The sequence below is a fragment of the Hoplias malabaricus genome, chromosome 7 (genome assembly GCF_029633855.1).
Source record: "Hoplias malabaricus isolate fHopMal1 chromosome 7, fHopMal1.hap1, whole genome shotgun sequence".
Lineage (NCBI taxonomy): Eukaryota > Metazoa > Chordata > Actinopteri > Characiformes > Erythrinidae > Hoplias > Hoplias malabaricus.
In genome coordinates, this window is record NC_089806.1 from 14,032,171 (window position 1) to 14,058,248 (window position 26,078).

The 26,078-nt window shown below is 35.4% G+C and overlaps 1 protein-coding gene across 1 annotated transcript; it reads left to right on the forward strand.

The window, feature by feature from the left end:
- On the forward strand, positions 1 to 25,964 carry LOC136702681 (uncharacterized). The gene is made up of 33 exons (XM_066677833.1): positions 1 to 212; positions 1,860 to 2,246; positions 3,780 to 3,881; positions 3,997 to 4,092; positions 4,476 to 4,577; positions 4,706 to 4,801; positions 5,602 to 5,703; positions 5,867 to 5,962; positions 7,578 to 7,679; positions 7,823 to 7,918; positions 9,126 to 9,227; positions 9,333 to 9,428; positions 9,720 to 9,821; positions 10,443 to 10,547; positions 11,321 to 11,416; positions 12,875 to 12,976; positions 13,393 to 13,488; positions 16,521 to 16,622; positions 16,765 to 16,860; positions 18,086 to 18,187; positions 18,279 to 18,374; positions 18,877 to 18,978; positions 19,104 to 19,199; positions 20,814 to 20,915; positions 21,081 to 21,176; positions 21,723 to 21,824; positions 22,222 to 22,317; positions 22,907 to 23,008; positions 23,152 to 23,247; positions 24,461 to 24,562; positions 24,654 to 24,749; positions 25,034 to 25,135; positions 25,759 to 25,964. The coding sequence occupies exons 1-33, from the start codon at positions 98 to 100 to the stop codon at positions 25,962 to 25,964; spliced, it is 3,687 nt and encodes a 1,228-aa protein (XP_066533930.1). The 5' UTR covers positions 1 to 97.
- Positions 25,965 to 26,078: the final 114 nt, after the last annotated feature.

The following is a 26,078-nucleotide window of genomic DNA, read 5'->3' on the forward strand; positions in this document are numbered from 1 at the left end:
TAGTCAAAGAATCTTCATTAATAAGAATCATAGTAGCTTCATCTCTCTGGACTGATATACACTTCACTGTAAGATAACAATCGCAGAGGATAGCAGAATGGAGAACTTTAAGAATTCTTTCTCATATAGAAAGTTTGATGACGAGGTTTACATGATTGATGATAATTTCAAGATTAACAGGACCAAAAGCCCTATGGAAACTGGGAGCACAGGTGCAGTATATTCCTGAAAAAACACACACTGTCTAATATAAATGTTTTGCCAGAAAATGATGTTATCTTATCTAAAATTAAAAAATTAAATTTAAAATTTTAAATTACATTGTATTCACTAAGGTATTCATCCTTTCTTTGTTTATGCTATTTCAATATATTTTATTTTTATATTTGCAGCATATTTGTGGTACAAATTGTTCAATATGAACACAAAATTATGTTCAAATTTTTTATGTTCAAAGATTATATGGTTGTGTTCATAGTAAAAGAAAGTGTGTTGCCATAAAACAGACACAGTGATGTTTTAAAAGTAACTAATTAAGTCTTAATCTTCTTCTTATTTTTTTTTCTCTCAACAATTTTAAAAGTGTGATTACTGTGGGGCCTTAGATTATTAAAAAAATACACATTACCAGCAAAAATGGTTTTGTGGCACTTTATAATAGATGGTCAACAAAAAAATAACCATAAGGTTTCTTCATGATTAGCTATTAATCAAATGTAATCATTAATTTAAATATAACACAAGTGCTTACTTAAAAAAAAAACACAATAATGGAACGGTGAATAATTGTAGTTTATAATAGTATGTAATTAAATTTGAATTATCAACACCTCGCACAGTACTAAGGGAGCGATGGGATATGGTAGGTTGAGTCTGTTGTCTCGGGAACCCCTCAGTACTCTGGGCATGAGGACATCTGGTGTCCAGGGCAGGAAGGACTTGTGACAAATGAAATGAAATATGGTTACTTGATTCATTTTTATATTAATGGCAGTGGTGGAAGAGACATGGTTCAGCATTGTTTGCCGGATGGAGACAATATTAGTGAACCAGTAAGTAATTAATATGGGTTAGATGTGTATGTGGTTTCCCAGAAGGTTGTTAGTGAATGAGTGAGAGAGACCCAGAAACACAGACAGAGCAGAAGAAAACCCAGACAGTTTGCCTTTTTTTTCTTCCCTGATCTGTGAATTACAAGGCAGAAGGTCATAGATGTTTAATTTTGTACGAATGTGTTTTGTCTCTGCAAGCAAAGGAAAGCCTGAATTCAAAGGTCCTTTCTAAAAAGGCCACATAGGCATTGATAAATTATACTAATGTGTAATGTTAAACAGAATTGTTCCTCATTAATGCATTATGAAGTATAAACTCATATGTATTTTATGAAGCATTGTTTATGTTATCCAATTATTGAAAACTACCTCATGAGTTCATGATAGTCTATTATTAAGTAAAAGTTTATAAGTGTTTTTGACAGATGTTATTATATTATTATGTTACTGAAATTTATTTACATGAAAATAGTCAAAATGAATCTACATTAATGATTTAAACATACATACTTACATCTTGTTTACACTGCTGAAATATATTAAATCCTGCCCAGGTAGAGATGAGACCTGCAACCTATTGATTGCCCAATAATTAATAACTAAATAACCAACTTCATAATAAATTCACAGTATTACATTTCTTTTAAAGCAGTTTAGTGTTGAATCAGGACTTACAGCACTCACAAAAACACACCTAGCATACAGTATGAACTCTGGTGTAAACCATACTGCTTTAGTTTCTGATAACAATGAAATACATCACGATTTAATTATTATTATTATTATTAATAATAATTTATATTTCAGTATTCTACATTTCACGGAGCAGATGCTACCGATGGACTGGAGTGTGTCTGGGCATCATGGGTGTTCTCCTGTTGTTGATCATCACAGTGCTGCATATAAAGTTGACTGCTGAAAGAGACAAGTTACAGGCCAATTACAAAAATGTGACTACAGCAAGAGACCAGTTAAAAAGCAGTTACAGCAATCTGAGTATTAAAATGGACTGGTTAAAGCAGTTACAGACCAGGTACAACAACTTGACAATAGAGAGAGACAAGTTACAGGAAAAAATTAAGCAAGAAACTGCAGAAAAGGAAAAACTGGAGACGAGTTACAATACATCAAGAAACCAGTTGGTGCAGTTACAAGAAGAGAGGGATGGACTTCAGAAGAGGTTCTTTGATCGTGGTGAGTCACCTTAGAGTGATTTAACTAACATCATCATCATCTTTTCCGCTTAATCCATTTCAGGGTCGCTGTACTAAAAACATGTAAAAAAAAAAGATAAACCTTAATATGTAATAATATGTAAAAAATGTACAAGGTCCAGAACATAATGTATAACTTGCATTATAATTAGCACCATATCCTACATATTGAAGTATTCTTGTAATTATAACCTCATTTTATGTAGTTAACAACTAAATGTCAAATCAAATTACACATTCTTTTACACTTCAACATATTTCAGCATGATTTATAAATAATTATAAATAACAAATACAGTAAATAAAACGTAATTTTCTCATTTCAAGTAAAAGTTACAAATAAGATAATGATTTTAAAAAAGCATATGTAAAAAAAGTCCTTAATGGCTTGTCGTGTAGTTGCAGTTGACGTTGCTGCTTTTCTATAGCCAGTAATCTGATTGGCTCTTATTGCTGGAGGATGGGATATAATCCATTAACAGCAAGCTGATTGGCTCTTTATGCTTAAGGACGGGACATTATCCGTAAACAGGATGTTCAGCATTGAGAATATTTTCACCGGTAATCATTCCTTTCTTATCAAGGTTTCTGGTTTTATCTCACACAACACTATCTTCCCGAAGGTATCCCAGAAGAGCATTTATCATGCCCCTTGGGCTATTTCTATTGGCCCCAGGGACGCATGCAGAAACACATGAGATTAGTCTGGTACTTTCCTAGAGCACTAACCTGAACCGTAATGACTAGAAGAGTCACACCACGTAAAAACAAACACAATTTGTTCAAAATTAAACAGCTCTTAATAGTTTATCAGTTGCAGGATCAAGTCAGAATGGGGCAGCATCTGGGTCTGGAAGCAGACCACAGTCCGACTATTTGTGACACCTTCTCTAAAGCATATTCAGCTGCATTTTATGGATTGATCTGTCATCTACATTTTTTTTCTTCCAGAAGGTGAAAAAACTGTTTTAAAGGTCTTTAAAATGAGATATAAAGTGGTAATAATAGGTCACTTTCCCACTATCTCCCACATAGAGAGCTCTGGCCAATTTCCAAGCCCTAAGAACATTTGTGATTGGTCAGACACCTCATATTTTATTTCAAAACATACATGAATAAATAGAGTACTTCCTGTAGATGCTAGATGAAAACAATAAGGGCAGAATATCTAAACATGATTTTTTTAAATATCAGTTGATGATAGAAATGATTCCATAAATGTACCAACAATATAAACCCTCAAAGTTTGTCGTTAAAGTTTGTGTCTTAAAAGTACATTACATTCTTTTCCACATTTTTAAACCTTTTTTAAAAGCCTTTTAAATAGAAAAATAATACCTGAAGTGCCTGAAGTCTGGGCACAGTGTACATAGACATTACTACCTCAGCGATTTTTTGAAGTTCTCAGACTATAATCCTTTTTACGTAAAATTCTTATGCAACAAATTCATGATTCTCTGAAATATTTTTACATCTGTTAATGGAAGCCATACTTCTTCTATTCATGTAACAGGATGTTTCAGGATTGGAGACAGAGTCAGAGTTAAAGTGTCTGTTATTTCTCCAAAACAAGGGTGGAAAGGGATTTCTCACAACAGTGTTGGTGTAGTTGCAGGCAAGAACATTTTTTGTCATTTGCAAAATGAATAAAATGTACAGGATGAATTAATTACATTTCATCCATATTTAATGGGCATGGTAAAAACATTTGTTCTTTGCTACTTCTGCAGCTATTGATGGCGAAAACATGATTGTAGATTTTCCTGATTATAAATCCTGGAATGCAACAGTTTCTGAAATGGAACTGGCTCCCAGTACTGAACCTGGTAAGATTAAATATCATGGTGATACTTGGTTATAGCAGTGGTTTTTACCCAGACACATTATCTATCTATCTAAATATTCTTTTTAAGAATTTGTTCAAATATCCATTCATTGATCAGTTTTGATAAGGTGAAACATGCCAATTTTCAAAACCTTAAGCTAATTTTATATAATTTTCTGTCTTAAAATATTGAGATATTATTACATTTCTTTGAGTGACAAGGGGAAATATGAACAAGTGTGTAAATATATGGGATCACATTACATTAGAACAGTAAAATTTAGTGCAAATTTGGAATACCATCTTTGCTAACAAAATTAACTCTCATGAGTATCAAAAATGTTGTGATATTAGTATTCTGTACTTCTTTTAACCATGTCACAGAGTTCTTCAGGATTGGAGATCATGTCAGGGTGAAAGCCTCTGTCATTTTTCCAAAATACGGATGGGGAAGTACCTCTCATAAGAGTGTTGGTGTGGTTGCAGGTATGAACACTTACATAGTTTACAGTTTACACAGTTGAAACAAAATATATATTGGATTTTACAATATATAACAAAATATACAACAACTGCTAAAGTATACAAAACTTTTTTTTTCTTTCTGTCTTTAGCAATTAATGGTGAAAGAATGAACATAGATTTTCCTGAGCAAAAATCTTGGTTGGCTGCGGTTTCTGAAATGGAACTGGCTCCCAGTGCTGACATAGGTTAGTATGACTCTTACGGAGACATCATGATAATGACTGGACTCATTAAAGGCTTGCTATGAATACTAATAATACATTGCTATAAAAAATAATACGATGTAAAAGAGATTAAATGACTGAACATGAGACATGGAGGTCAAACACTGAGAGATAGGACAGAGCTAAGGCTAACACACAGAGCTAGGACTAAACAAAAAGGTAAGGCTAACACACAGAACTAGGACTAAACAAAGAGGTAAGGCTAACACACAGAGCTAGGGCTAAACAAAGAGGGAACTAGCGCAGGAATATTCAGAGCAGACCAAAGGAAGACAAAAATACACACTGTGAAAACTAGGAATTTGAAACACAAGGAACAAACAGAATACCAAGCAATAAGAAATGTACACCACAGACAACACAAACAGGGGACTCATAAACAAGAGCACAGACAAGGAACAACTAGGAAGGGAAACTAGAGGGCAGGACCACAAAGGAGACACAGATACTGATTACATGTCGGGGGGAAGACCAGGACAGAAACAAAAACATCCATGTGTTAAGGAGCTATGAAAAAAGACTAACAAAATGAATGTTTATTACATACATTGCTGCTTTTACGTGACAATTTAAAAAAAAAAAATTATATTTATAAAACTGAAATTTTTTGTCCCTTTAAATATATAATATCACACAAAATGTCAAAACCCATAACTCATATTGTTTGTAAGAAAAGGACATGTTCACTCAGGTGGCAGGTGAAAGTATTGAGATATTTGATTTCCATAATAAAATATCTATTTCTTCTCTCCTTGGTTTAGAAAACTTCAGGGTTGGAGACCGGGTCAGGGTGAAAGCCTCTATTAGTTCTCCAAAATACGGATGGGGAAGTGCCTCACACAGCAGTGTTGGTTTGGTTAAAGGCAAGAATATTTAAAATTATTATAAATAGTTATGGTTATAGTTATACAGTTATAGTTATTTACAGGATTGGCACATTACAATTAAGTGTGCTCTGTCATGTTTTTATTAAGTAGTCATATCAATAGTTGTTTAGCAAAAGTGTCTGCTATTCTCTCTCTGCAGATATTAATGGTGAAAGTATGAGGGTAGATTTTCCTGAACACAAATATTGGAAAGCTGCAGTTTCTGAAATGGAACTTGCTCCCAATACTGACTCAGGTAAGACTAACTTTTAGTGGCTTTAAAAAAAATAGTTAATTTATGGGTTTTTGGACTTGATTCTGATATAAACAATAATATAGTCAGTGTACAATTATTTCTTTTCTTTGAATGCAGTCAATCAATCAACTATTTCGGCAGATCACATGTTTTGTATTTATATTTAGTAATTTTGCAGATTAGCTATCTCGCAAATAATTTACAGTTATAGGCATTACTACAGTGCCACCTGCATGCCTGATAGATCAGACTTATCCCAAACAACATTATGTTCAAGAGAAATTTAAATTAAATTTAAATTAAATCTGGCTTATGAAAATGTATAAACCTGGATAAACTCACTGTTAACAGTGCTCTTATACAATTACTTAATGTAATACCACAGAGGACATGATTCAGTACATAATTCAGCACAGCAGGTAGTGTCGCAATCACAAAGCTCCAGGGACCTGGGTTTGAGCCCCTCTCCGGGTGACGGTCTGTGAGGAGTTTGGTGTGATCTCCCTGTGTTTGGGATGCTCAGTTTCCTCCCATGGTCCTAACACAAACATGGATTGGTAGATTGGTGACTCAAAATTGTCCATAGGTGTGAGTGAATATGTGAATGAGTGTTTGCCCTGCAAAGGAATGGCAACCCCTCCAGGGTGTGTTCCCGCCTTGCACCCAGTGATTCCAGGCAGGTTCCAGACCCACTGCGATTCTGAACTGGATAAGCAGTTACAGAAAATGAATGAACTTCATTATATGATCCAGAAAATCAGCCCCATCAAACAACAGAACTTTTTGTGACATTCTTTTGAACTTTTGTTCACTATCAACAAAATAACAAACGATTACTTTTTTAAGTGCCGTTTCTCTCTCAGCATGACTCTGCGGGCTGACTTCTCTACTCTTTATTCTTGAAGGACAGCACAACTGCTGCTCTTCAGCAAACATAATAAGGACTTAGACTGGTGTGATTTGACAGTGGTTTTAGCTACACGGTTATACAGTTATTGTGCAACTTCCTGATATTTTGCTATCTCTATTTTTAGTTTAGCCACATCTATTTGTCAGGAGGCAGAGAGAAAAAATAAGAATGTGAGAAATCATGGGAAAAGACAAAGTTATAAGGGATAGTGTTTCTGTTCTAGGGCATAGAAGATGTTAACAATCTGACAAGTTAATTTTTAGCACTGCTTGGTGAGGTTGTTCTTACTATTCCTCAAGCTTACTGGAACATGCTGCAGTAGCAGTGTGTGTTGTGGCACTCCAGTACAAGCTTCATGGCTAATCATAACAATTGTGTGATGATTTCGGCAGGCAGAACTGGAAGAAGACATAGTACATTCATTCATTCATTATCTCTAACCGCTTATCCAGTTCAGGGTCGAGGTGGGTCCAGAGCAAATCTGGAATCATGGGGTGCAAGGCGGGAATACACCCTGGAGGGGGCGCCAGTCCTTCACAGGGCAACACAGACACACACACACACATTCACTCACACACTCACAGACACAGTACAATTGTCTGAAATATTTTGATTATTATGATATGATTACAACCTCTCATTATCTGGAGTGTTGTGAAATGTGTTTCCTCAGTGAAAGCAGTGTTTCCTGTCTTCATGTTATAGAAAATTTCAGGATTGGAGACAAAGTGCGGGTGAAAGCCTCTGTTAGTTCTCCAAGATACCAGTGGGAAGATGCCTCTAATAAGAGTGTTGGTGTGATTACAGGCAAGAAGTTCTGCAGTCAATTACAGTTATTTATATTTCTGCACAAAATGTAACAGTGATTCACAGCTCATCATTCAGTAATCAATTACACTAAATCTGTATGAACTCCACAGTAATGACAGGTGTTTTTTCTCTTTCTACAGCGATTGGTGGTGAAACTTTGACTGTGGACTTTCCTGAGCGTAAAGCTTGGAAGGCTAACGTTTCTGAAATAGAGCTGGCTCCCAGTGTCGACTCAAGTAAGATTGACTCTTATGATGACATCATTACAGTTGTAGATGAGTGACAATGTAAATTCATGTCAGAAATTACCCAAATTAACTCCAGGTTCTTAACACAATTTCTGAATCTCTTGCTTCATCTTGACCTGTAAAATGAAATTCTTGTTTTTAAAATCCCTTTTTTCTCAGTTTGTTTTGTATCTGATTTCCTCCATGTCTGATTATCGAGCTGCAGATTGTTTGTTGTCTCCAAACAATTCAAAAGAAACTACAGCCTATAGACGACACTTTTGTGCAACTTTAGTTAAGGAGGTTCATTATTTGAAACATGCATTGCTCCAAAACCATTCAGGTGAAAAACAGTACCAGTCAGGACCACAAATTGGTGTACAAACAAATAAACAAACAAAAAATTGATTTGCCAGTTTTTAATTTTTACCCATTTGATTAAGGTTTAAACATTTTCTAATTTACAAGTAATCTAATAAATGTGAAACATTAAATATCCTTCTCTTAACAGTGTTTTATGTTCAATTAACTTTTGTCAAACAGGTATTTGCATATTTTTTCTTTTCTTTTAATAATAAAACAATATCAAATATATTGTCAGTTCATTCTTAGGCAAAACACAACTTATTCTTGCCTTACTTCATTCGGTTTACATGATTTACCCTATGATATATTTACATTCATGGCATTTAGCTGATGCTTTTTTCCAAAGCACCACACACTGTGGATCCCAGGAGAAGTGTGACTCTGTGTTTGTGGTGATCAAGATCAAGATTGATTCATCATCATACCAACAATGACTGGCTTTATGTAAAATGTAAAAATGTTCTGAGGTTTAATGAATCCTTGTTTGATGAGCTTTTAATTTACTACGTAAGACAGGCACAGATTTTTTTTAGATTTTTATATGTTTAAAATACCCCTTCAATGTTTTATTAAGGATATAAATGTAGACCACTTTAACATATTTTATATCAACATCCTTAATGTCTTGTAATTTCAAATCAATCTAAAATATGAGGTTAGTAATTAAGTTTTATAAATGAGTACTAACTTGGTTTGTAGTGAACAGAAAGACAAACAGAGCCAAAAACTATGTTTAATGGCTATTCTATGTAACATATAAAAGCTTATATTACAATATCTCACAACTAACTGAAATACATTAGTATTGGTTTCTTTAATGAAATGTATATTTCCCTGCTGTGTGTTAAAGGAAACTTCAGGGTTGGAGACCAGGTCAGAGTCAAAGCCTCTGTTAGTTCTCCAAGATACCACTGGGGACGTGCCTCTAACAGGAGCGTTGGTGTGGTTACAGGCAAGAACCTACAGTTATTTACACTTCATTTATACAACTGGGAAAATGAAAATGCAATTTGTATGAACTCTGTTGGATAAATACTGTCTTTTTCTTGTTCTGCAGCTATTAGTGGTGACAGTATGACTGTAGATTTTCCTGAACACATGTCTTGGAAGGCTGACTCTTCTGAAATGGAACTGGCTCCCAGTGAGGATCCTGGTACGATTGAGTATTAATGTGTCTGCATGAACATGAATGGAATATAAGTTTTTATTGAACATCAGTCAAATATTAAAACTATATCAAGTTGATATACCCTTTTTGTTTCACAACAAGTTATAATTTTTTAATTTATAAATCATGAACATTTTTTGTTTTAAATACATTTGGTGTAAACATTTCACCCATTCCAGTGTGAACATATTACTTAATTCTCTGAAGAATTTAGTTTCCTGAGAATAGAAAAACCATGTTTTATCTGATATTTCTTTTTGAATTTTCACGGTACAGGAAACTTTAGGATCGGAGACAAAGTCAGGGTGAAAGCTTCTGTTAGTTCTCCAAAACATGGATGGGGAGATGCCTCTCACAAGAGTGTTGGTGTAGTTACAGGCAAGATCTTTACCAGTCCTTTATAAAGTCATTATACAATTGCAGAGATGTAACTACAGGTGCTGGTCATAAAGTTAGAATATCTGAATATATGAAAAAGTTGATTTATTTCAGTAATTAGTAAAGTATATTATATTAGACCGATATATTTCAAGTGTTTATTTCTTTTAATTTGATGATTATAACTGACAACGAATGAAAAAACCCCACAATCAGTATCTCAGAAAATTGGAATATTACTTAAGACCAATACAAAAAAAGGATTTTTAGAAATGCTGGCCAGCTGAAAAGTATGAACATGAAAAGTATGAGCATGTATAGCACTCAATAATAAGATGGGGCTCCTTTTGCCTGAATTACTGCTGCAATGTGGTGTGGCATGGAGTCGATCAGTCTGTGGCACTGCTCAGGTGTTATGAGAGCCCAGGTTGCTCTGATAGTGGCCTTCAGCTCTTCTAGAGCATGAAGTGCTCTAGAAATTCCTGGTGGATGGCTGCGTTGACCTTGGACCTCAGAAAACACCAACACCAGTAGATGACATGGCACCCCAAACCATCACTGACTTTTGACACACTGGACCTCAAGCAACGTGGACTCTGTGCCTCGCCTCTCTTCCTCCAGACTCAGGGACCTTGATTTCCAAAGGAAATGCAAATTTTACTTTCATCAGAGAACATAACTTTGGACCACTCAGCAGCAGTCCAGTACGTTTTGTCTTTAGTCCAGGTGAGACGCTTCTGACACTGTCTTTTGTTCAAGAGTGGCTTGACACAAGGGATGTGACAGCTGAAACCCATGTCTGTGTGTGGTGGTTCTTGAAGCAGTGACTCCAGCTGCAGTCCAGTCTTTGTGAATCTCCCCTACGTTTTTTAATGGGTTTGGTTTCACAATCCTCTCCAGGGTGCGGTTATCCCTATTAATTGTACACTTTTTTCTACCACATCTTTTCCTTCCCTTTGCCTCTCTAATGTGCTTGGACACAGCTTGTGAACAGCCAGCCTCTTTAGCAATGACCTTTTGTGTCTTGCCCTGCTTTTGTAATGTGTCAGTGGTCGTCTTTTGGACAACTGTCAAGTCAGCAGTCTTCCCTATGATTGTGTAGTCTACAGAACTAGATTGAGAGACCATTTAAAGGCCTTTGCAGGTGTTTTGAGTTAATTAGCTGATTAGAGTGTGGCACCAAGTGTCTTCAATATTGAACATTTTCACAATATTCTAATTTTCTGAGATACTGAATTTGGGGTTTTAATTAGTTGTCAATTATAATCATCAAATTAAAAGAAAAAAAAACACTCAAAATATATCAGTCTGTGTGTAATGTATGAGTACAATATACAAGTTTCACATTTTGAATGGAATTACTGAAAAAATCAACTTTTCATGATATGCTTATTTTATGACTAGCACCTGTATATCACACAGTCCTCTAATAAATATCCACATCTTCATTCTATACCTATATAACTCTAAAATATACAATGCTGTCTTTCTGTCTTCAGATATTAATGGTGAAAACATGAGAGTCGATTATCCCGAACATAAATCTTGGTTGGCTGCAGTTTCTGAAATGGAACTGGCTCCAAGCACAGATTCAGGTAAGATTTATCATTTTACTGAAACCATGCCACCATGACAGCATTCAGGGCTGATATGAATATCACTGCTCCTTTTTTACACACTCCATATGCCAAGCTGGATTCCATTACAACCTAAAGGCACCTTATTCCCCATGCACATATAAGGGCTTCTGCTTCCGGTTAGCTCTTCAGACATTGTTTACTGGACACTGTTAGGTTCATAAGAAAGTTTGTGTACTTTTTAGAAAAGTTTCTTATCTACACTCAAGGCCATTTTACTGTTCCACATAGTCCCTTTTCTTCCCATTAATTATGTTTCTGTTTTTCACATCCTCACAGCCTTTGACAATCTCTTGACTAACACCTGGCTTCTCCCTGTCCTCACAAATACATCACACCCCTTAATTATTATTTCCAAATGACATGATTACTTTTAGGTTGCTGAATAGTCATTATTTGGTATATCATTAACAATGGTTTAGTTATTTTCGAGCCAAGTTTTACAAAATAACTATCTCAGGCTTCAGGTCTCAGGCCTTGAGCAGGTCCTTTCTCACAGTTGTCCTTTGTGCTAATAAGGCAAACTGATAATAAAAGATAATAAAACTGTCACTGTCTGAGGCCTCTGCATTTTATCCGGCAGGTGCTTTGATAATAAGACTCAGTTTTTGTAAGAGCCTTTGTTCACATAAATTATGTATGTGTATTATTTAACAGAATTTAGCTAAACTACAATGAGCTTCGTCAGAGTCATGATAAGCTTTCTTTCTTCCATCAGGATATTTTGAATTCAGTCAGCAACGACAGCTTTAATCTGACCCAAAATACAATTTACAATAATATTATTTTAGACCAAATGCTGACAGTCAGCAGAGCAACTGGAAACAAACATAAATACACACAAATATTTTGAGCCTCTACTGAACAAGTCAAAGACAAGACAAATTTTAAACTGTTAACTTCTAATATTTTTTTCTTCGTTTATGTTACATTGTGTAATAATGTAATTTTGTAGCATTTGAAAAGTAATTGTTTTGTTTTGAACTTTAGCTACAAGAATTAACACCTGCATGCGAAAAGTTAAATCATTTCAAATGGATTTAATTTCTGGATTCTGAGAGTCTATAAATGTTTCTGTATACTTAGAAAAATGATAAAACAGACAAAAAATATCAAATTGTCAAATTTAATAGATGAGTATGTCATGCAATATCAGAATCCATATCTCTCAGCTACTGTGAGAAAAGATAATGGTTGCATAAATGATCTTTACACAAACACATACATATATATATATATATATATATATATATATATATATATATATATATATATATATATATATATATATATATATATATATCAGTATTTTTGTTAAGATGCTAATTATACTTATAATAATAAGATGCTAATAATAATAATAATAATAATAATAATAATTTACTGAAAAAGTAACCTACACAATAAATGTAACAGGAAACTTCAGGATTGGAGACCGGGTCAGGGTGAAAGCCTCTGTGAGTTCTCCAAAATACGGATGGGGAAGTGCATCTCACAGAAGCATCGCTGTGGTTAAAGGTACAAAAGTCTAGAATTATTTGTAGAATTGGAAAAAAAGTGTTTCACATTTCTTCATTAATGGAACACTATGTAATATTTTTACCTTAAAGTTACAGCTCCAAATTCATTCTGATAATTCATTGCCCTGTAATAGCGAGGATAGAGGCTCTGTTGTTGATACTCTGGGCTCAGCACTGCAGTAACCTCACTATGTCACTTTGTGTGGAGGGTAGGAAACCACAAACCTCACTTCTCCTCCCCATTGATTTCAGTACAGTGCTATAAAAATGAATTCCATTAGGGGGAGCCCCAGGAGCAAAAATAAATAAATAAATAAAATAAATTTTACCTAGTGTTCCTTCAAGTGGCAATATTAATTTATTAAACCTGTAATTGTTTATGGTGCAATTAAGATATTTGTATTACATTTTCAGCTATTAATGGTGAAACAATGACAGTAGATTATCCTGAGCATAAATCTTGGACAGCTGCAGTTTCTGAAATGGAGCTTGCCCCAAGCACTGACTCAGGTAAGACTGAGAACAAGATACCTGCTGTTGTGTTAAATTAAAATATGATGGAACAGGTTTGATGAATTATACCGACATTATAGACTACATTTTTTTCCCCACAAAAGTTTTTTTTCCACAGCCATGAGTGACAGTCTCACAGAGCGGGGTGTTGGGGTGGTCAAGGTATAAACAGGAATGGAGGTAATTGCAGGAGATGTTTAATTAACACAACAAGGGAACAAAATAGAGGCGCCCAGGAACTAGACAAAAGGGACTAAACCCAAGGGCTAGAACGCTAAGCACAAAACACAAGGGCTAAGCACAAAACACGTGCTAAACACTAAACACGAGAGCTAAACACAGAGGCTAAACACTAAACAAGAACATATCAAAAGGGGCAAAACACTAAACCGTAAGTTGAACATTAAACTAGATGGCTAAACAAGACAGCTAAACAGAGCAAAACATAACAAGAATATTGAGCAAGGGCATGAACCACAAATACAACCACAATGAACCACAAACATACATACAACCACAAAAACACTGACCTGGGACTATAAAAAGACAACTCAAACAAGAAACACCTGGGACAGATAACGAGGGGGCAGGAACACAAAGGAGGCACAAGAGGGAGGAGCAAAGACCAGAAAGACAGGAACTAAACAAAGCCATGTGCTTATACATACATGACAGAGAAAGTAAACAATAATACACAGATGCAAACTCTGATCTATGTGATAAATTTACGAGGTTTTTCATTTCCAAAACCGACTGTTTACGGACACTTAACTTTTCTCCAGCACCTGGCTCCTCTGTTCTACCTATGCGTTCTGCATTCCTAAATCAGTTTGAGCCCATGTCATTGTTGGATCTCACCGATTTAATTCTGCATATGAGACCAACCACTTGCTCCCTGGATGCCTTCCCCACGCCGCTTCTTAGAGATGTGCTGTCTTCAGTTGGCCCAAGTATATTGTCCATAATAAACAGCAGTCTCATTAATGGTATTGTGCCTTCTTGTTTTAAACATGCAGTTGTTCAGCCTCTTTTAAAGAAGTCTGGCCTAGATCCATCAGTCCTCAATAACTTTAGACCAATCTCTAAGCTACAATTCTTGTCAAAAGTCTTGGAGAAGGTTGTCTTTCATCAATTTTCTTCTTTTTTAGACAAACATAATATCTTAGACACATTTCAGTCAGGTTTTAGAGCACACCACAGTACCGAGTCTGCTCTTCTTAAAATATTAAATGACATACTCCTAGCAGTTGATTCAGGAAAGTGTGTTGTTTTAATTCTCCTGGACCTAAGTGCAGCCTTTGACACAGTTGACCACACCATCCTGTTAGATCACTTGTTGTCTGATGTTGGCATCCAGGATCTTGCGTTGAAGTGGTTTGCCTCCTACTTAGAAAATCAAACTTTTTCTGTTAATATAGGACAGTCTTCCTCTTCCTCTCCTGCATCTCTTACTTGTGGTGTACCTCAGGGCTCTATCTTGGGACCCATCCTCTTTTCCCTGTACATGCTCCCTCTGGGGTCAATCTTTCAAAAATATAATGTTTCATATCATTGTTATGCCGATGACACACAGCTTTATCTTCCACTGAAATCAGGAGAGAATTGTTCACTAAAACTCATGTTGGATTGTTTGAGGGACGTGGAGTGCTGGATGTCTAAAAACTTTCTCAAACGGAACCAAGACAAGACAGATGTGATCATTTTCGGAAATTCCCACTTGACCCCCACCATGGCCAATGAACTGGGGCGTCTGTCATCTAATATACACAGCCAAGTAAAAAACCTTGGTTTCATCATTGACAGCGATCTTACATTTGAAAAGCAAATAAGCACTGTTGTGAGAGGTAGTTTCTTTCAACTCCGTCATATAGCTAAACTCAAGAGAATGCTGTCTTTTAAAAACCTGGAAACAGTTATACATGCTTTTATCTCCTCCCGTATTGATTATTGTAATTCTCTGTACCTGGGTATATCTCAATCGAGCCTGTCACGATTGCAACTGGTCCAAAATGTAGCTGCAAGGCTTTTGACCAGTACTAAGAAAAGGGAGAGAATTACCCCTGTGTTGAAATCGTTGCACTGGCTAGTGAAATACAGAGTTGAATTTAAAATCTTACTGTTTGTTTTCAAAGCTCTCCATGGCCTGGCTCCGAAATATATTTCGGATCTTCTTTGCTTTCGATCTACCTCACGTGCCCTACGTTCCTCTGACAAATTGCTTTTAGACACCCCTCGCTCTCGGTTGAAGTTCAAAGGAGATCGGGCTTTTGCTGTAGCCGCTCCAAGACATTGGAACAGTCTCCCACTCTTTATAAAGCAATCCCCTACAGTAGTAACTTTTAAGTCCAATTTGAAAACCTATTTATTTTCTCTGGCCTTTGGGTCCTTTTAAATTACTTTAGCCATTTGTCTCTGCCTTGGTTTATGTTGTCTTGCCATCAGTATTTTTCTCCACAATGTTTTATTGTTGGATTCTTTTATTTGTTTTATTTCTTTTACATGTATGTTTTATAATTTTATCTGGTTTGTTTTGTTAGTTGATTTTTATTGTGCAGCACTTTGGCTGACATTCACTGTCTTTTTAAATGTGCTATATAAATAAACTTGACTTGACTTGACTTGACAGACAGCAGGAAAACACTATACAGGGCTATACATGACAGACAGCATGAATGTGTCATGCCCTGTGATGGACTTGTGTTCTGTTCAGGGATTGTTTTGTTCTTGTGTCTGGTGGCTCCAGTGGGCTCTGGACCCATCATGACCCCTGATCAATACGGAGTTGTTGTTGCAGAAGATGAATTGTTGAATGTTCTATGAAATATGTATAAATTCATTTCCACCAGTGCAAAATTAAAGCAGTGAACCTTCAAATATGTCTTGTGCTGATCAACAATGGCACTAAAGTGTTCATTTATATGGAAACTGAAACAACCAAACTCTCATGATTATAGACTCTGATGGTTACCTGGAGTGTTTTGAAATGTGTTTCCTCAGTGAAAGCAGTGTTTCCTGTCTTCATGTTATAGAAAATTTCAGGATTGGAGACAAAGTGCGGGTGAAAGCCTCTGTTAGTTCTCCAAGATACCAGTGGAAAGATGCCTCTAATAAGAGCGTTGGTGTGATTACAGGCAAGAAGTTTTGCAGTCAATTACAGTTATTTATATTCTGCACAAAATGTAACAGTTATTCACAGCTCATCATTCAGTAATCAGTTACACTAAATCTGTATGAACTCCACAGTAATGACAGGTGTTGTTTCTCTTTCTACAGCGATTGATGGTGAAAGTTTGACTGTGGACTTTCCTGAGCGTAAAGCTTGGAAGGCTAACGTTTCTGAAATAGAGCTGGCTCCCAGTGTCGACTCAAGTAAGATTGACTCTTATGATGACATCATTACAGTTGTAGATGAGTGACAATGTAAATTCATGTCAGAAATTACGCAAATTTAACAAAATTAACACAATTTCTGAATCTCCTGCTTCATCTTGACCTGTAAAATGAAATTGTTGTTTTAAAATCTTTTTTCCTCAGTTTGTTTTGTATCTGATTTCCTCCATGTCTGATTATCGAGCTGCAGATCAGTACATGTGTCTCCAAACATAAAAAAAAAACTACAGCCTATAGACGACTCTTTTGTGCAACTTTACTTAAGGAGGTTAATTATTTGAAACATGCATTGCTCCAAAACCATTCAGGTGAAAAACAGTATCAGTCAGGACCACAAATTGGTGTACAAACAAATAAACCAGCAAAAATTGTTTAAATTTGATTTGCCAATTTTACATTTTTACACATTTGATTGAGGTTTAAACATTTTCTAATTTACAAGTACTCTAATAAATGTGAAACATTAAATATCCTTCTCTTAACGGTGTTTTAAGTTCAATTTACTTTTGTCAAACAGGTATTTGCATATTTTTTTCCTTTCTTTTAATAATAAAACAATATCAAATATATTCTCAGTTCATTCTTAGGCAAAACACAACTTATTCTTGCCTTCATTCAGTTTACATGATTTACCCTATGATATATTTACATTCATGGCATTTAGCTGATGCTTTTTTCTAAAGCACCACACATTGTGGATCCCAGGAGAAGTGTGATTCTGTGTTTGTGGTGATCAAGATCAAGATTGATTCATCATCATACCAACAATGACTGGCTTTATGTAAAATGTAAAAATGTTCTGATGTTTCTGTTGATTATTGATCTATTGGTTTAATGAATCCTTGTTTGATGAGCTTTTAATTTACTACGTAAGACAGGCACAGACTTTTTAGATTTTTATATGTTTAAAATACCCCTTCAATGTTTTATTAAGGATATAAATGTAAACCACTTTATCATATTTTATATCAACATCCTTAATAATTAGTAATAATAATAAAAATAAGACGTTAGTAATTAAGTTTTATAAATGAGTACTAACTTGGTTTGTAGCGGACAGAAAGACAAACAGAGCCAAAAACTATGTTTAATGGCTATTCTATGTAACATATAAAAGCTTTTATTACAATATCTCACAACTACCTGAAATACATTATTATTGGTTTCTTTAATGAAGTCTATATTTCCCCACTCTGTGTTAAAGAAAGCTTCAGGATTGGAGACCAGGTCAGGGTCAAAGCCTCTGTTAGTTCTCCAAAATACCACTGGGGATCGGCCTCTAACAGAAGCGTTGGTGTGGTTACAGGCAAGAGACTACAGTTATTTACACTTCATTTATACAACTGGGAAAATGAAAATGCAATTTGTATGAACTCTGTGTTTTTCTTGTTCTGCAGCTATTAGTGGTTACAGTATGACTGTAGATTTTCCTGAACACATGTCTTGGAAAGCTGACGCTTCTGAAATGGAACTGGCTCCCAGTGAGGATCCTGGTACGATTGAGTATTAATGTGTCTGCATGAAAATGAATTAATTATTTATTCTTTTGTTTTGAGTCAGTGAGATATTAAAGGCAAATGAAGTTAATTTTTATTAGAGTACACTCAGTCTTCTCAAGTAAACACTGACACACAGCTGCACAACTAGAAAAAAAAAATAAATGCACAGGTCAGGGACATAAACTAATTGTAGACTGTTCACTTGTAATTGTTTTGCTTTGTTATGTAAGTAATAACTTTGTAATTTAGTTGTTTTTGAAATGTAATTATTTCATTTTGAACTTTAGATGAAAGTAGATACACTTTTCTGAAAAAGTAAAATAATTTCCAATAAATTAATTATTTTTTTGCTTCAGACAGCCTGTAAATATTTCTGTATGAATTTGAAAAGTAGTATTGTAATAATAATAATAATAATAATAATAATAATAATAAAAATAATAATAATAATAATAATGATTTACTGAATAATTAATTTACACAATCAATGTAAAAGGAAACTTCAGGATTGGAGACCGGGTCAGGGTTAAAGCCTCTGTTAGTTCTCCACAATTCGGATGGGGAAGTGCATCTCATGGGAGCATTGCTGTGGTTACAGGTACAGACATATAGAGTCATTTGTAGAATTTGGAAAATGTTCTTCATTAAGTGATAAGTGAATATTCTTATACTTAAACATTTAATAGTTTATGATAAATAAAAACATTTTCTTTACATTTTCAGCTATTAATGGTGAAACAATGACAGTAGATTATCCTGAGCATAAATCTTGGAAGGCTGCAGTTTCTGAAATGGAACTGGCTCCCAGCACTGACTCAGGTAAGACTGACCATTATTGTGGCAAGATGTATGGATTAATTACAGGGACTTTTAAGGTGGCCCACTCTGTCTTATCACAGAAACAATTATGAAGCAAAAACATTCTGAGAACACAACAGCATTATTGGAGACTGCAAATATTAATGTGAATGCAAAAGGGGAGAACACGATCACAAATGGAAGGACAGAAATGAAAATATGGGAGAACATGAATACAAACAGGAGAATAGCTTGTGTGTAAAATCACTATTCAAAATGGTTCTGGGGGCAGCGTTGTCTTTCGGACAGAAGAAATGTAATTGGTTACCAGCCCACAGGTATGGATGAACATTACTGCTTAGCACACATTGGCCAGAGATTTTCAAATAAAGCTCAATAACCCTGTAAAGATCCACGTAGACCCTTGTGTCTGTGTGCTCTGATTTCCAGATTTTGGAAGAAATAAATGTGCAGTATACTCTACACTTAGTTCTGTTTCCTAATTTGTTGCAAAACCGTTGCAAAAGTCTCAGTATTTATTTTTGCTGGAATGGAAGATAAAGTAACTGCCTCAGAGGAAGGTGCAGAATTTTATAATGCTGTGCTGCTTCTGAAGGAACTACAGAAATCATACAATAATGCCCTGTTCCTCTGAGGAAGAGACTAAGACAAAGTTGAGTAGCACATGATTGCAGCCTGTGAGGAAGCAGAGCATTATTGTATGTTATTCTGCAGATTCATAAGAGGCAGCAACCATAAATCAAGTTTGTAAAATGTAATTCTTTAGAATCAGCCTCCATCGCAGCTGAATTTTATTTTATTTTTGTAACATTCTGCAGCTTCCTCTGAGGCAGCTATAGTAACACAAACGTGCAGGAAAGTCAGAATCTGCCTCAGAGGCAGCAGAGTATTCTGCAGCTTCTTCTGATGCAGTTACATTAACTTCCATTCCAGCAAAATTAAACACTTTCGAGTTACATTATTCTCCATCCAAGTAAAACAAAATGCTGAGGTTTTGCAGCACTTCCAACAAATTATGAAAGAGATGGAAGTATACAATAACAAAAAACTAAATTTATGTTGCACATTTATTCTCCCAAAGTAATTCCTGAGCAGGCAACCACGAGGGTCAAGGCATAGCTTTACTGCTTTATGGAGCAGAATTTGAAAATCTCCTGGCCATGCATTTTTCCCAATCACATTTCTCTACGCTCCTGGGCTGGTAACCAATTACGTTACTTCTCTCTCAAAGTCAGCACTGCCTTCAGAACCATTCTGAGTAGTGATATTGCACAGGGGCACTCTAATACAAAACCAAGAAGATGAATACAAATGGGAGAACATCATGAACTAAAACTCTGCATTTCAGGGGGGTCGCTCCTACCAGAGATAATGCAATGTCTAAAATGGAACAGGCTTGCAATGCTGTTAAGGATAGATAGATAGATAGATAGATAGATAGATAGATAGATAGATAGATAGATAGATAGATAGATAGATAGATAGGATTTAGGATAGGATAGATAGGATGTCTTCCAGTGTAAGACATTAACTGTTAAAAATGCTCAGTGGACAAATGAACTCTCATGACTCTCTGAAATACTTGTTTTCTGCAATAAAATTTCAATTGTACAGGAAAGTTTAGGATCGGAGACCGTGTCAGGGTTAAAGCCTCTGTTACTTCTCCAAAACATGGATGGGGAGATGCCTCTCACAAGAGTGTTGGTGTGGTTACAGGTACGAAGATTTAGAGTCATTTACAGAACTGGAAAATGTAATGTGGATCCAGAGCTCTTCACTGAACACTCATATATAATTTCTTCAAAAAGAATAATAATAAATCAATATAACTGTTGAGTATGTCAATATAAATTATAAAAATGCCTTTCTTTTTCTCTTCAGCTCTTAATGGTGAAAGTATGAGGGTAGATTATCCTGAGCATAAATCTTGGATGGCTGCGGTGTCTGAAATGGAACTGGCTCCCAGCACTGATTCAGGTTTGTTTGATCAATATGGACACATCATAATAATGAATGGACTTTATAAGGGATCAATACAAATAATATTAAATATCAAATGTAATTTTGTTCGTTCCCCACATGTTATCAGTCAATCAAGATGAGTTTGAGGTCTAAAATTCAGTTAATTCCGTTTGCACTTTAGCTACAAGTCTAACAAGTGATGAAAACTTACGGCATGAATGAACAACTGTAAGGTCAAATGAATTCAGATAGATGTGATATCTGGTTTCTGACTCTGTGACAGTGTATAAATATTTCTATAATCATAATATAGACAAGAATGAGTTACATTACCACTCCATTTTTATAGAGAGTTATTTGTCATAAAATGTCAGAATCCATATGTCTTATTTCTTCTAAGAAATGATGGCCTTTACTCAGACAAGCAGAACTAAATGATATGTAAGAACCTTTTAATAATGAAAGTGTGAGATAAGTTTTTAGAGAGCATAATAAACTCTCCTGAAAACTATTATTTCTTTGTTTATTTATAATGATAAAAGTACTTTTTTCATGTAACAGAAAACTTCAGGATTGGAGACCGGGTCAGGGTGAAAGCCTCTGTGAGTTCTCCAAAATACGGATGGGGAAGCGCATCTCACAAAAGCATCGCTGTGGTTACAGGTACAAACATCTAAAGTTATTTGTAAAATTGGAAAAAAGCATTTAACATTTCTTCATTAAAGGAACACTATGTAATAATTTTACCTTAAAGTTACAGCTTCAAATTCATTCTGATAATTCATTGCCCTGTAATAGCGACGATAGAGCCTCTGTTGTTGATACTCTGGGCGCAGCACTGCAGTAACCTCACTATGTAACTTTGTGTGGAGGGTAGGAAATCACAAACCTCACTTCTCCTCCCCATTGATTTCAGTGCTATAAAAATGAATGCCATTAGGGGGAGCCCAGGAGCAAAAAAAAAGAAATCTTACCTAGTGTTCCTTTAAGTGACAGTATTGATGTACGTAAACCTGTCATTGTTTATGGTACAATTAAGATACTTTTGTTACATTTTCAGCTATTAATGGTGAAACAATGACAGTAGATTATCCTGAGCATAAATCTTGGAAAGCTGCAGTTTCTGAAATGGAGCTGGCTCCCAGCACTGACTCAGGTAAGATTGAGGGCAGGATACTTGTTGTTGTGTTAAATTAAAATTGAACAGGTTTGATGAATTATACCGACATTATAGACCCCTTGGGTCACTTTCTGTGAGGAGTTTGGTGTGTTCTCCCTGTGTTTGCAGGTGTTTCTTCCAAATATTCCAGTTTTTTTCCAACAATCAAAAAAAATAAAAACCTTTACGTTAATTGGCTGAGAGAAATTTTCCACAGCCACTAGTGACAGCATGATTGTGTCATGTCCTGTGATGGACTTGTGTTCTGTTCAGGGATTGTTTTGTTTCCGGTGGCTCCAGTGGGCTCTTAACCCATCGTGAACCCTGATCAGTATGAAGTTGTTGCTGCAGAAGATTAATTGTTGAATGTTCTATGAAGTATGAATTAATTCACTTCCGCCAGTGCAAAATTAAAGCAGTGAACTTTCAAATATGTCTTGTGTTGATCAACATTGGCACTAAAGTTTTCATTTATATGGAAACTACAACAACCAAACTCTCATGATTATAGACTCTGATGGTTACCTGGAGTGTTGTGAAATGTGTTTCCTCAGTGAAAGCAGTGTTTCCTGTCTTCATGTTATAGAAAATTTCAGGATTGGAGACAAAGTGCGGGTGAAAGCCTCTGTTAGTTCTCCAAGATACCAGTGGGAAGATGCCTCTAATAAGAGTGTTGGTGTGATTACAGGCAAGATGTTTTGCAGTCAATTACAGTTGTTTATATTTCTGCACAAAATGTAACAGTGATTCACAGCTCATCATTCAGTAATCAATTACACTAAATCTGTATGAACTCCACAGTAATGACACGTGTTTTTTCTCTTTCTACAGCGATTGATGGTGAAAGTTTGACTGTGGACTTTCCTGAGCGTAAAGCTTGGAAGGCTAACGTTTCTGAAATAGAGCTGGCTCCCAGTGTCGACTCAAGTAAGATTGACTCTTATGATGACATCATTACAGTTGTAGATGAGTGACAATGTAAATTCATGTCAGAAATTACCCAAATTAACTCCAGGTTCTTAACACAATTTCTGAATCTCTTGCTTCATCTTGACCTGTAAAATGAAATTCTTGTTTTAAAATCTTTTTTTCTTATTTGTTTTGTATCTGATTTCCTCCATGTCTGATTATCGAGCTGCAGATCAGTACTTGTGTCTCCAAACATTTCAAAAGAAACTACAGCCTATAGACGACACTTTTGTGCAACTTTAGTTAAGGAGGTTCATTTTTTAAAACATGAATTGCTCCAAAACCATTCAGGTGAAAAACAGTATCAGTCAGGACCAGAAATTGGTGTACAAACAAATGAACAAACAAAAATGTTTAAATTTGATTTGCCAGTTTTTAATTTTTACCCATTTGATTAAGGTTTAAACATTTTCTAATTTACAAGTAATCTAATAAATATGAAACATTAAATATCCTTCTGTTAGCAGTGTTTTAAGATCAATTAACTTTTGTCAAACAGGTTTTTGCATATTTCCTTTCCTTTCTTTTAATAATAAAACAACATAAAATATATTGTCAGTTCATTCTTAGGCAAAACACAACTTATTCTTGCCTTCATTCAGTTTACATGATTCACTGTATGATATATTTACATTCATGGCATTTAGCTGATGCTTTTTTCCAAAGCACCACACAGTGTGGATCCCAGGAGAAGTGTGACTCTGTGTTTGTGGTGATCAAGATCAAGATTGATTCATCATCATCATTCATCATAATAAAAATGTTCTGATGTTTCTGTTGATTATTGATCTATTGGTTTAATGAATTCTTGTTTGATTATCTTTTAGTTTACTATGTAAGACAGGCACAGATTTTTTTTATTTTTTATATGTTTAAAATACCCCTTCAATGTTTTATTAAGGATATAAATGTAAACCACTTTAACAAATTTTTTATCAACATCCTTAATGTTTAGTAATAATAATAAATATAAGAGGTTAGTAATTAAGTTTTATAAATGAATACTAACTTGATTTGTCGTGAACAGAAAGACAAAGAGAGCCAAAAACTATGTTTAATGGCTATTCTATGTAACATATAAAAGCTTTTATTACAATATCTCACAACTACCTGAAATACATTAGTATTGGTTTCTTTAATGAAATGTATATTTCCCCGCTCTGTGTTAAAGGGAACTTCAGGGTTGGAGACCAGGTCAGGGTCAAAGCCTCTGTTAGTTCTCCAAAATACCACTGGGGACGTGCCTCTAACAGGAGCGTTGGTGTGGTTACAGGCAAGAACCTACAGTTATTTACACTTCATTTATACAACTAGGAAAATAAAAATGCAATTTGTATGAACTCTGTCTTTTTCTTGTTCTGCAGCTATTAGTGGTTACAGTATGACTGTAGATTTTACTGAACACATGTCTTGGAAAGCTGACGCTTCTGAAATGGAACTGGCTCCCAGTGAGGATCCTGGTACGACTGATTATTAATGTGTCTGCATGAACATGAATGGAATATTAGTTTTTATTGAACATCATTCAGATATTAAAACTATATCAAGATGATATTCCCCTTTTGTTTCACAACGAGTTATAATTTGGTAATTTATAAATCATGAACTTTTTTTGTTTTAAATACGTTCGGTGTAAACATTTCACCCATTCCAGTGTGAACGTATTCCTTAATTCTCTGAAGAATTTAGTTTCCTGAGAATAGAAAGACCATCTGATATTTCTTTTTGAATTTTCACGGTACAGGAAACTTTAGGATCGGAGACAAAGTCAGGGTGAAAGCTTCTGTTAGTTCTCCAAAACATGGATGGGGAGATGCCTCTCACAAGAGTGTTGGTGTAGTAACAGGCAAGATCTTTACCAGTCCTTTATAAAGTCATTATACAATTGCAGAGATGTAACTACAGGTGCTGGTCATAAAGTTAGAATATCTGAATATATGAAAAAGTTGATTCATTTCAGTAATTCCATCCGAAAAGTGAAACTTGTATATTATTTTAGGCCGATATATTTCAAGTGTTTATTTCTTTTAATTTGATGATTATAACTGGCAACTAATGAAAACCCCACAATCAGTATCTCAGAAAATTTGAATATTACTTAAGACCAATACAAAAAAAGGATTTTTAGAAATGCTGGCCAGCTGAAAAATATGAGCATGTATAGCACTCAATACTAAGTTGGGGCTCCTTTTGCCTGAATTACTGCAGCAATGTGGCGTGGCATGGAGTCGATCAGTCTGTGGCACTGCTGGTGTTATGAGAGCCCAGGTTGCTCTGATAGTGGCCTTCAGCTCTTCTAGAGCATGAAGTGCTCTAGAAATTCCTGGTGGATGGCTGCGTTGACCTTGGACCTCAGAAAACACGTTGGACCAACACCAGTAGATGACATGACACCCCAAACCATCACTGACTGTTGAAACACTGGACCTCAAGCAACATGGACTCTGTGCCTCTCCTCTCTTCCTCCAGACTCAGGGACCTTGGTTTCCAAAGGAAATGCAAGTTTTACTTTCATTAGAGAACATAACTTTGGACCACTCAGCAGCAGTCCAGTACGTTTTGTCTTTAGTCCAGGCGAGACGCTTCTGACACTGTCTTTTGTTCAAGAGTGGCTTGACACAAGGGATGTGACAGCTGAAACCTATGTCTGTGTGTGGTGGTTCTTGAAGCAGTGACTCCAGCTGCAGTCCAGTCTTTGTGAATCTCCCCTACAATTTTGAATGGGTTTGGTTTCACAATCCTCTCCAGGGTGCGGTTATCCCTATTGATTGTACACTTTTTTCTACCAC

Bases quoted from the DNA above. Each gene is read 5' to 3' on its own strand.
- LOC136702681 (XM_066677833.1), top strand. From the start codon at position 98: ATGGAGAACTTTAAGAATTCTTTCTCATATAGAAAGTTTGATGACGAG. The intron at 4,802-5,601 runs GTTAGTATGACT...TCCTTGGTTTAG, and splicing joins GGCTCCCAGTGCTGACATAG to AAAACTTCAGGGTTGGAGAC. The intron at 23,009-23,151 runs GCAAGATGTTTT...CTCTTTCTACAG, and splicing joins GAGTGTTGGTGTGATTACAG to CGATTGATGGTGAAAGTTTG.